Source organism: Dendropsophus ebraccatus, chromosome 1 (genome assembly GCF_027789765.1).
Source record: "Dendropsophus ebraccatus isolate aDenEbr1 chromosome 1, aDenEbr1.pat, whole genome shotgun sequence".
Taxonomy (NCBI): Eukaryota; Metazoa; Chordata; class Amphibia; order Anura; family Hylidae; genus Dendropsophus; species Dendropsophus ebraccatus.
Window position 1 is genome coordinate 144,054,703 of NC_091454.1, and position 12,740 is coordinate 144,067,442.

Consider the following 12,740-nt stretch of genomic DNA (forward strand, 5'->3'; position numbering starts at 1 on the left):
TCGTATTTTTTTTGCAGATCTGCAAATAATGGGAAGGTGATAGTTAAATTAATGTGATCTGTCTATTTTGAGGCCGTTACAAACATTACTTCCTAATGTCCGCAAATTACGGACGTTCCCATAGACTTCTGCATGAATTATGGATCAATAAAACTACGAACAGTGTAAACAGCTCAATACAAAAAAAAAAAAAAGGACCCTGAATTTGTCCATGATTGCAGCTCAGAAAAACTTACAGAACGTTTAAAGTAGCCCGATGAAGGTGGAGCTCTGTATATTGCCTCCCTGGACTTCAGCAAAGGTTTTTATGCAATTCCCTATGGAAAGCTGATAGAGACAAAAAAATTGGACTGGGTAGTGCAGCGATTTTATTTTTCTGCTTAATTAACACGCATTACAAAGTTATGTAACTTTGTAATGTGTGTTAATAAGCGGTCTGGCTCCGTTCCCCCCCGACCCCCCAAAAGTTAAATAAAGCATACATACCAAATAACTGTCCACCCCTTTCTCTTCTCCCGGTTGCCATCTTGGGTCGATGGCGTCACAGCAGGGGGCGGGTTGGGTCTCTTTCCTCTTCGCTTTCTTCCAAAGTAGTGAATGGGAGAGGAAAAGGCTGCTGGTGCCCAAGCGCACCAGCAGCCTTTTCATTGGCTGGAGCACATCACATGGCTTCAACCTTGACGCTGTCCCATGGCGCTGCCAGTGCTAAGGAACTTCACTGAATACTATCCCAGCTCACTCTGCTAGAGCCAGTAGCAGAGCAAATGGTGATACAGTGACACAGCACTACTAACATCCAGCCTCCCCCGTGTACTATATGCATAAGAATATACAGTACATGGGGGATAGCTCTCTACAGTGGTACCTCTCTTCTTAACCACAAACCCTTCTGGCAGGTTGGTTGAGAACCAAGCAGTTTAAGAACTGAGCTGTTTTTTCCCATAAGTAAAGTAAATGTGTTTAATTGGTTCCAGAACCCACCAATAGATAACTACTTACCTGTATGTTTTATTAAAAAATGTAAAATTTAACCACTACAGTACAATACAATACATGTAAAACAAAACAATGCACACAGGGAGGATCCAGCCAGTACAGACAATGCAATAGAGGGAAGGACTGGAAAAGAAGACAAAGGCAGGTAGAAAACAGGAGGTGCAGTGCAGCCACACAGTGATGCCAACAGCATTGCTTCACTCCTGTGCGATATATGGTGTGCTGCACAGTGGTTTTACACAAGACTTCATGACTGGGTTACAAAAAAGTGAGAACCGAGCAAGTGTTTTAGTTCTTAGGCAAACTTTCCTTGAAAATATTATTTGAGAACTGAATTGTTCAAGTTCAAAGCAGTCTGAGACACAAGGTATTACTATATTAGTAGCGACCATTACTGCTGTCACTCAATGTATAATAAATACAGAACAAAAAAATTACATTTATTTTAACCCATGACGTACCGGCACAGTGTTTAAGTGTCAGTGACACTGCCGGGATTCTGATCCCTTTCCCTGACTGCCTGATCTTCTCATAGAGTTTGTCTCAGGCAGACTCTATGAGAAGATCACAAAAAAACACTGACTAATGCTATGCAATGTCATAGCACTGAGCAGTATAAGCAATCTAATGATTAAAAAGCATAAAAAGGGACTTAAAAAGCATAAAAAAGTGTAAATAATTTTTTTAAAAATATGACTAAGCCCCCCCAAAAAAGTTAAATCCCCCCTTTACTAGTTTACAAATAAAACATTTAAAAATTAATGAAAATATTATATATCTCAGCATGAGCAATTGTCTGATCTCTTTAAAAATATAACAATATAATTCTCATATGGTGAGCAAAAGAAAAAAAAAGTTTAAAAAAAAATCAACAAATATAATAATAATTGAAAACTAGAGATTGTGGCACAAAAAATGATGCCCCAAAAATAAAAGTGCTATGGCTCTTAGATGGCAAGGAGGAAGAAATGGATCCACAAAAATGAAAGTTGGCCTGGTCTGGCCAAAATGCACTGTGTCCTAAAGAGGTTAGGGTATGTTCACATCTCGTTTTTGGCCGCACGTAGGGCTACACGTCAGAAATCAGTGAAAAAGGATGCTGACGTGCAGCCCGGCGTGCGGCCGATGGCCACATGACGGCCACATTGACTTAAATGAGCAGGACGGAGTCATTATGTGACAACATTCTGCTCATTTGCCGGACGAACACTGCTTTTGGTCGACCACGCTTTTGAGTCCTGCACAAAAGCAGTGTACGTCCAGCAAATGAGCAGAACGTTGTCACATAATGACTCCGTCCTGCTCATTTAAGTCAATGTGGCCGTCCGCCGCACGCCGGGCTGCACGTCAGCATCCTTTTTTCACTGATTTCACGGACGTATAGCCCGACGTGCGGCCAAAAATGAGATGTGAACATACCCTTAATGAGTTATATTACAAACTACTATAACTTTTTTAAATCAATGTATACATTTTTTTATAATTTGTTTTTCCTTTAAAATGAGCAGGATGCTATAATGTAGCAGCGCCGGCTCGTGGCACCTCCCCAGCCCTCACACCTCTGCCTGCTCGTCGCATCATCTGCCTCTCTGTCTGCCCCCCCACCTGCCCCATCGCTTGCCAAAGAGCAACTCCACCCCCCCCCGCCCCCATCACCTGCCGGAGTGCATTTCCGCCAGCCACCCATCACCTGACAGGCCGCAGCCCCCGTTCTTCTCTTTCCAACAGGCGCCTTGACATGACGACATTGCGCCTGCTGGAGGATAGGTCTTCTCTTCGCAGGCCGGAGAAGATCAGAAGAGAGAGGGACCCGCTGTCTGCAAGAAGTTAAGTATAATGTTTTTTTTTTTTTTTTTGTGTGTTGTGATTGGCAATGAAGAGGGGGGGCAGTATTATTATGGGGAAGAACATGGGGGGGTGGGATTAATACTGTGGAGCAGAACATGGGAGGGGGGATTGTTACTATAGGGCAGAACATGGGAGGGGGATTAATGCTATGGAACAGAACATGGGAGGGGGAATTGTTACTATGGGGCACAACATGGGGGATTAATGCTATGGGGCAGAACATGGGAGGGGGAGTTAATACCAGGGCCGGCGTCAGCACCCGGCTTACTCTGCTCAAGGGGCCCCCCCGGCACTTGCCCGAGCAATAGCCACAGGTCACCACCAGCAATGCCGCCCGCCGCATCCCCCGGACTCACTGTCAACACCGCTGACATCCGTGAGGCAGGGGGGGGGGGGCGGGACGCGAGTGCTGGGCGGATGCGACGGGACTGGATGTCACTCTCCGCCTCCATGACGTCCTGGCCTGGGCCTCTCTCTGCAGCGCTGGATTGATGAGCTCTCCTCAGCATGCGCATAGCGATTACGTAATCGCGCCTGCTAGAGGATCCGTCCCAGTGGCGCACAGAAGGGAGAAGCTAGGGAGAAGAGGACCCATCCCCTGGATTAGGTGATTATGATTTTTTTGTTTTGCTTTGTGTTGAGGCAGAGCAGGGGGCATCTACTATGGGGGCAGAGCAGGGGGCATCTACTATGGGGGCAGAGGAGGGGGGCATCTACTATGGGGGCAGAGCAGGGGGCATCTACTATGGGGGCAGAGCAGGGGGCATCTACAGTACAAGGGGGCAGAGGAGGGGGCATCTACTATGGGGGCATTACTATGGGGACAGTAAGAGCAGGGGGCATTACTGTGGGGAAGAGCAGGGGACATTACTATGGGGGCAGAGCAGGGGGCATTACTATAGGGGCAGAGGGCATTACTATAGGGGCAGGGCAGGGGACATTAATATGGGCCATTACTATGGGGGTAGAGGGCATTTTTACTATATGGGGGCACAGCATGAGGACATTATTACTATATGGGGGGCACAGCACGGGATCTTACATACGGGGCCAACATACCTCCTTATTTTACTGCACATGACACCAAGTAGCAAAATTATCACTGTATGGAGACGTCACCTTTGAGTTAGCGAATTACTTTTTTTTTTTCTCGTTATTTTGTCAAACTTTATTTGGTAGGTGTGCCCAGAGGTGAAAAAAGTGATCAGCAGTGTATTATATACTTATTATCCTCCTCTCTTATGAGTGTGTATATATATATATGTGCCCGACAGATAGATATATACACACTCATACAGGAGGGGGGATAATACGTATATAACACAGCTGATCCCCTACAGAGAATCTAGAGCTAGAGACCTTCTAATAACCATGCCATATAAATTGCTATTCAAAGGGGCCCACAAAGGCTCTCTAGACCAAGAGCTCACAAAAACCTGGAGCCGGCCCTAGTTAATACTATGGGGCAGAACATGGGAGGGGGGATTATTACTATGGGGCAGAACATGGGAGGGGGGATTAATACTATGGGGCAGAACATAGGAGGGGGGATTAATACTATGGGGAAGAACATGGGAGGGGGGATTGTTACTATGGGGCAGAACATGGGGGATTAATACTATGGGGAAGAACATGGGGGATTAATACTATGGGGCATAACATGGGAGGGGGGATTAATACTATGGGGCAGAACATGGGAGGGTGGATTAATACAATAGGGAAGAACATGGGAGGGGGGTTAATACTATGGGGATGGAACATGGGGGATTAATACTATGGGGCAAAACATGGGGGGATTATTACTATGGGGACAGCACAGGGGGATTATTACTATGGGGTGGGGGGGGTGACTGCACGGAGGGATTATTACTATGGGGACTACACCTGGGGGATTATTACTATGGGGGCAGAGCACAGGGGGGATTATTACTATGGGGACTACACCCGGGGGGTTATTACTATGGGGACTGCACAGGGGGATTATTACTATTGGGAATTTACAGCGGGGATTATTACTATGGGGATTGTACAGGGGGATTATTACTATAGGGACTGTACAGGGGGATTATTACTGTGGGGACTGTACAGGTGGGATTATTACTATGGGGACTGTACAGGCGGGATTATTACTGTGGGGACTGTACAGGTGGGATTACAGTATTACTATGGGGACTGTATAGGCGGGATTATTACTGTGGGGACTGTACAGGCGGGATTATCACTGTGGGGACTGTACAGACAGGATTACTACTAAGGGGACAGAGCACAGGGAGATTATTACTATATGGGGGCACAGCAGGGGATCCTATATACAGGGGGGGAAATCCACATACCTACTGACTTTACTGCACATGACACAAAAAGTGGAAGTTGTTGTAAATGTGCGGAGCCTAAGATGTTTGTCTGGCAGGTTTACAAGAGATGAATTGTAGCTGCAAGAAATCATTTAGCCTACTACATTGTAGTCAGATCTCTATAAAATCAGGGAGAATGGAGTGGGTTAGAGGAGGTAGCCTGCACCCCCACCTTCTCCAGCCTGCTACATTGTAGTCAGATCACTATAAAACCAATGGAGTGGTATATAGGAGGTAGCCTGCACCCCCACCTTCTCCAGCCTGCTACATTGTAGTCAGATCACTATAACACCAATAGAGTGGTATATAGGAGGTAGCCTGCACCCCCACCTTCTCCAGCCTGCTACATTGTAGTCAGATCACTATAACACCAATGGAGTGGTATATAGGAGGTAGCCTGCACCCCCACCTTCTCCAACCTACTACTATGTAGTCAGATCACTATAACACCAATAGAGTGGTATATAGGAGGTAGCCTGCACACCCACCTTCTCCAACCTACTACATTGTAGTCAGATCACTATAACACCAATGGAGTGGTATATAGGAGGTAGCCTGCACCCCCACCTTCTCCAGCCTGCTACATTGTAGTCAGATCACTATAACACCAATGGAGTGGTATATAGGAGGTAGCCTGCACCCCCACCTTCTCCAGCCTGCTACATTGTAGTCAGATCACTATAACGCCAATGGAGTGGTATATAGGAGGTAGCCTGCACCCCCACCTTCTCCAGCCTGCTACATTGTAGTCAGATCACTATAACGCCAATGGAGTGGTATATAGGAGGTAGCCTGCACCCCCACCTTCTCCAGCCTGCTACATTGTAGTCAGATCACTATAACGCCTATGGAGTGGTATATAGGAGGTAGCCTGCACCCCCACCTTCTCCAGCCTGCTACATTGTAGTCAGATCACTATAACACCAATGGAGTGGTATATAGGAGGTAGCCTGCACCCCCCACCTTCTCCAGCCTGCTACATTGTAGTCAGATCACTATAACACCAATGGAGTGGTATATAGGAGGTAGCCTGCACCCCCACCTTCTCCAGCCTGCTACATTGTAGTCAGATCACTATAAAACCAATGGAGTGGTATATAGGAGGTAGCCTGCACCCCACCTTCTCCAGCCTGCTACATTGTACTCAGATCACTATAACACCAATGGAGTGGTATATAGGAGGTAGCCTGCACCCCACCTTCTCCAGCCTGCTACATTGTAGTCAGATCACTATAACACCAATGGAGTGGTATATAGGAGGTAGCCTGCACCCCCCCACCTTCTCCAGCCTGCTACATTGTAGTCAGATCACTATAACACCAATGGAGTGGTATATAGGAGGTAGCCTGCACCCCCACCTTCTCCAGCCTGCTACATTGTAGTCAGATCACTATAACACCAATGGAGTGGTATATAGGAGGTAGCCTGCACCCCCCACCTTCTCCAGCCTGCTACATTGTAGTCAGATCACTATAACACCAATGGAGTAGTATATAGGAGGTAGCCTGCACCCCCACCTTCTCCAGCCTGCTACATTGTAGTCAGATCACTATAAAACCAATGGAGTGGTATATAGGAGGTAGTCTGCACCCCACCTTCTCCAGCCTGCTACATTGTACTCAGATCACTATAACACCAATGGAGTGGTATATAGGAGGTAGCCTGCACCCCACCTTCTCCAGCCTGCTACATTGTACTCAGATCACTATAACACCAATGGAGTGGTATATAGGAGGTAGCCTGCATCCCCCCACCTTCTCCAGCCTGCTACATTGTAGTCAGATCACTATAACACCAATGGAGTGGTATATAGGAGGTAGCCTGCACCCCCACCTTCTCCAGCCTGCTACATTGTAGTCAGATCACTATAACACCAATGGAGTGGTATATAGGAGGTAGCCTGCACCCCCACCTTCTCCAGCCTGCTACATTGTAGTCAGATCTTTATAACACGAATGGAGTGGTATATAGGAGGTAGCCTGCACCCCCACCTTCTCCAGCCTGCTACATTGTAGTCAGATCTTTATAACACGAATGGAGTGGTATATAGGAGGTAGCCTGCACCCCCACCTTCTCCAGCCTGCTACATTGTAGTCAGATCACTATAACACCAATGGAGTGGTATATAGGAGGTAGCCTGCACCCCCACCTTCTCCAGCCTGCTACATTGTAGTCAGATCACTATAACACCAATGGAGTGGTATATAGGAGGTAGCCTGCACCCCCACCTTCTCCAGCCTGCTACATTGTAGTCAGATCACTATAACACCAATGGAGTGGTATATAGGAGGTAGCCTGCACCCCCCACCTTCTCCAGCCTGCTACATTGTAGTCAGATCACTATAACACCAATGGAGTGGTATATAGGAGGTAGCCTGCACCCCCCACCTTCTCCAGCCTGCTACATTGTAGTCAGATCACTATAACACCAATGGAGTGGTATATAGGAGGTAGCCTGCACCCCCACCTTCTCCAGCCTGCTACATTGTAGTCAGATCACTATAAAACCAATGGAGTGGTATATAGGAGGTAGCCTGCACCCCACCTTCTCCAGCCTGCTACATTGTACTCAGATCACTATAACACCAATGGAGTGGTATATAGGAGGTAGCCTGCACCCCACCTTCTCCAGCCTGCTACATTGTACTCAGATCACTATAACACCAATGGAGTGGTATATAGGAGGTAGCCTGCACCCCCCCCCACCTTCTCCAGCCTGCTACATTGTAGTCAGATCACTATAACACCAATGGAGTGGTATATAGGAGGTAGCCTGCACCCCCACCTTCTCCAGCCTGCTACATTGTAGTCAGATCACTATAACACCAATGGAGTGGTATATAGGAGGTAGCCTGCACCCCCCACCTTCTCCAGCCTGCTACATTGTAGTCAGATCACTATAACACCAATGGAGTGGTATATAGGAGGTAGCCTGCACCCCCACCTTCTCCAGCCTGCTACATTGTAGTCAGATCACTATAACACCAATGGAGTGGTATATAGGAGGTAGCCTGCACCCCCCACCTTCTCCAGCCTGCTACATTGTAGTCAGATCACTATAACACCAATGGAGTGGTATATAGGAGGTAGCCTGCACCCCCACCTTCTCCAGCCTGCTACATTGTAGTCAGATCACTATAAAACCAATGGAGTGGTATATAGGAGGTAGCCTGCACCCCCCACCTTCTCCAGCCTGCTACATTGTAGTCAGATCACTATAACACCTATGGAGTGGTATATAGGAGGTAGCCTGCACCCCCACCTTCTCCAACCTACTACATTGTAGTCAGATCACTATAACACCAATGGAGTGGTATATAGGAGGTAGCCTGCACCCCCACCTTCTCCAGCCTGCTACATTGTAGTCAGATCACTATAACACCAATGGAGTGGTATATAGGAGGTAGCCTGCACCCCACCTTCTCCAGCCTGCTACATTGTAGTCAGATCACTATAACACCAATGGAGTGGTATATAGGAGGTAGGCAGCTCACCCTCCCGTTTAGCTGTAACAATGTTTTCTCTCATGTAGTTTATTTGTGATGTTTACATGTAAAACATATACCTCAAATAAGCACCCAATGAACAAGTCACGTGAGAAGCCCTGAGCATAGGCTGAGCCCATAGGGAGGACCTCCTGTCCCCTACTCCGCTGTAGTCTATGCAGTGTGACTGCTGTACAGGGGCGGAAAGGAAGGACACTGCACAGGACTGACGGGAGAAAGTTAGGAAGGGGCAGTGAGGAAGGAAAGGAGGGCGGGAAGAGGGGAAAGTGAGGGAGAGGGGGATAAACAGGAAGTTATAGGAGAAATGGGTACAGAGAAAGGATGAAGTGACGGAGGAGACCGATAAGGAGGAGGAGGAGGACGGGGACCTGGTCAGACTGCAAGGCTCAGCGAGAAGTCATTCACAGACATGACCAGAATAACGGGACCGGCAGAGAACAAAGGATGTGACTGTTAACTCCTCCTGTGCTGGAGCACCATCTGACGGGGACCTGCTGCACCATCCTCTGCTGACCTGTAGGGCACTGCTGATCAGTCACTGCTCTACATGACAGGAACCTGCAGCTGGACCTCACTGATCCCTACTCTGCTCATCCCTCTCAGCAGACCTCACAGAATACTTTCCCCTCACCACCTTTACAGCCAGGAAATTCCAGTCACCCGGGTCTCAGCAACATGTGTGTGTGCTAATGTGCCCAGAGGAGACAAGCTGTTCTAAGTTCCCTGCTCTAGCCTGACACTTCAGTCCCACATTCCTCAGTGTGTCACTGGAGAGAGGACACCAGCATGGCTCTGCTAGTCCATCTAGGTCTGTGTCTCTCAGGACTGTCCTTGTGCCTGGGGCAGGATGGGGCAGGCTGGGGGCAAATGATCCAGTGGGAAGAAAGTGGAAGACGATATCGACTGCTGAACTCGGGCTCTGAATACCAGGCAGCAGGAGAGGGCACAGGAGGAACTAGAGTTGTATTGGATGGCGTTCGAAGTGGTGTGGACCTCCGCCGCCAAGCACCCACCCTACCACGCACTGGATCTCAGACAGTCAGGGGAAATACTCGTCACCCATTTGGTTTTGGACAAGTGCCAGATAATTGGCAAGGGGGAGGAGACACAGCTAGCACAGGTCGCTTTATTCCTGCTGCAGGGACTGGCGGTGGAAGAGTAGGGAGTACTAGAATACGTCAGTCATCGACCCAGAATTCTGTAGGGCAGTCATTCGTCCCAAGACCCCAGCCGCCTTTTGCACCCCAGCCTGAATATTTTCCCCAGACATATGATGAAAGCTATGGCTATTCCAGAGGTGGAGGTGGCTATGCTGCACAACCGCCATGGGGAGGGGGATATGAAGATTTCTATGAGGAGCCTTCTCCACCTTTTGCTCAACCACCTTATTTTGCTCCCCCAGTTTTGCCCCCTCGGCAGCCAGCTCCAGTTAATCCTGTTGCACCCCAAGATGGACTTGACAGACGCTTTGCCCACAGTCTTTTTAGAGGAGGTGATATCCCAGTAGAAAGTGATCCAGTACAGCCAGCTGTAGCAGGTGGAGGTGGTGAGGCAGCATTTCCCCCATATGGCGGAGTGAGTCAGGGGGAGAGCTACTATGGAGCACAAAGGCCAGATTATTTTCAACCACAAAGTCGTGCAGCTAATACTCCAGTCAATGGAGGGGAGTCACAGACTGGGCAACAAGGAAGAGCCAATGTTGGGAGTGTTTTCCGTGGTGGTCAGAGTGGGAGAGGTGAGTTTTTCTGCAGCACCAAATTCTTTGTTTTACATCTTGCAGGTTGTGGAGGATTGCACCTTGTAGCTAGGCAGGGCGCTTAGTGATGAACTTCTGTTGAGTATTTTAAAATTTGCCAAAGAATAATGTGTTGTAATGCCGTATAATATTGGTATGATCTCTCACATAGAAGTCAACTTAAGGGTACTAACACACACCGCAGATACGCAGCAGATACGCAGCAGATTTGATACAGTGTTCAGTTATTTAGATCTAATCTGCTGCGTATCGCAGCAGTAAATACGCAGTGTATAACCTGTGTGTGTTTGTACCCTAAAGAAGTTGTGTGGTTTAGTAAACCCATAATGCTCTATTAGAGAATTATGATATATTAGAGTAAGGTAGTCATCTATTCGCAGACACCTACGAAGAACATCCGTCTTTCTGGGAGATCCTGCAGTCTGTACATCATGCAGACAGACTCTTTATAGGTACTGTGTAATACTCCACATTCCCCATGGCGGCACTATAGGAGTATTTAGAATTTGTTGCAGAGTTCCTATACAGACCACTACTGAACATTTGGGATCATAGCACTAGGATAACCTGTGTTAACTGTTTCTGACGGTCCTTTCTAATAAACAGGCATTGTATCATTGAGCTTTTCTTCTCCTCTAATGACGACAATAGTAAAACCTGTTTTCTGTTCCAGGGCTTCCTGATTTGGTTCCCGATCCAAGTTATGTTCAGGCTGCAACCTATGTCCAGCGAGCTCATCTGTATTCCCTACGCTGTGCAGCAGAGGAACGTTGCCTCTCAAGGTCTGTACTCCCAAAATATGAACAGAATAACTAGATGTATAACCTTATATACATCCATTTGTTGTAGGATTGGCTGCTATATGCAGAATTGACCAATATCTCTTCTGATGTGCACCCCCTCCCACAATACATGTGTAAGATGCATATATGTTAACATCTATATATAGAAAACATCATGCTTGTCCTCTCAAGAACACAGAGATACATTATAAACAATTTAGAAAAAGGCTTGCTATTTGGCAGCTGCTTAGTGGGAAACAGTGCTCCCTAATAATTATATCCAGTGCATCATGTATTGTCACAAGTGTTCTTTGCATGGGGTTTCCTCAAATTCTGAGCTATTGGTGGGCCACGAGAACTGGAGTTAGAGAACACTGGTCAAAAAGATCAATTAATACAATAATCTGAATTTAATTAGCTTTTTTGAGAGTACATTATTTATGGCCTATCCTTAATGGGTTTATCCGGGCTTAGAAAAACATGGCTGCCATCTTCCGGAAACAGCACCTCACTTGTCATCAGTTATGCTGCGTTTACACTAAACGATAATTGGCCCGATCGTACGATTAACGATGTCGGAGTAACGTTTTTTTCTCATAACGATCAGCGTTTAGACGGTACAATATATCGTACGGAAAAATCGTTTTGTGATCGCCCGCCCGCCCGCAGCCCGGCCCCCTGCCCGCAGCCCGGCCCCCCGCTCGCAGCCCGGCCCTCTGCTCGCAGCCCGGTCCCCCGCTCATCCGCAGCCTGGCCCCACGGTCAACCGCAGCCCCCTGCGCCGCCCCGATCGCCACCCCCGCCGCCGCTCTGATCGCCACCCCCGCCGACCCGATCGCCACCCCTGCCGCTGCTCCGATTGCCACCCCCCCGCCGCCGCCGCTCCGATCGCCACCCCGCCGCCGCTCCGATCGCCACCCCCCGCCGCCGCTCTGATCGCCCTGATTGGCTGAAGAGGAGCCGTTTGAAATTCCCGGCTCCCCTCTTCAGCCAATACGCAGAGCAGGTAACGTATGGTCGCCGGGGGGGGGCCATCGGATCGGCGGTGGGGGGGGGGGGCGACCGGAGCGGCAGCGGGGTGGGAGGGGTCGATCGGAGCGGCGGCGGGGGCGATCGGAGCTACGGCGGGGGGGGGAGTGGCGATCAGAGCGGCGGTTTGGGTGGCGATCAGAGCGGCGGAGGGGGTGGCGATTGAGCCGGCGCAGAGGGCTGCGGATGAGCGGGAGGGGCGGGCGGCGGGCGGGGCTGCGGGCGGCCGGACTATCGCGCGACGACTGTTTACACGGAACGATCGGCAAATTTTTTACGAACGATGATTTGATGACATGTTGAAAGATCAAAATGAACGATTTCTCGTTCGTCGTTTGATCGTTCGCTGCGTTTACACGTACGATTATAGTTAGAATTCGATCATTATCGCGCAAATTCGCACGATAATCGTTACATGTAAACGCACCATTAGGTTGTGGTTTTACAGCTGAGTTCTAGAAAAGTGAAT

General features: G+C 48.5%; 1 protein-coding gene across 1 annotated transcript in view; it reads left to right on the top strand.

Annotated features, from left to right (window-relative positions):
* Positions 1-8,972: 8,972 nt before the first annotated feature.
* Positions 8,973-12,740, top strand: part of LOXL1 (lysyl oxidase like 1) — a 29,119-nt gene continuing 25,351 nt past the window's right edge. The window contains exons 1-2 of the mRNA XM_069981142.1: positions 8,973-10,439; positions 11,134-11,242. Coding sequence (XP_069837243.1) covers positions 9,491-10,439; positions 11,134-11,242 — 1,058 coding nt within the window. The 5' untranslated portion in view covers positions 8,973-9,490. The remainder of the gene's footprint in view (positions 10,440-11,133; positions 11,243-12,740) is intronic.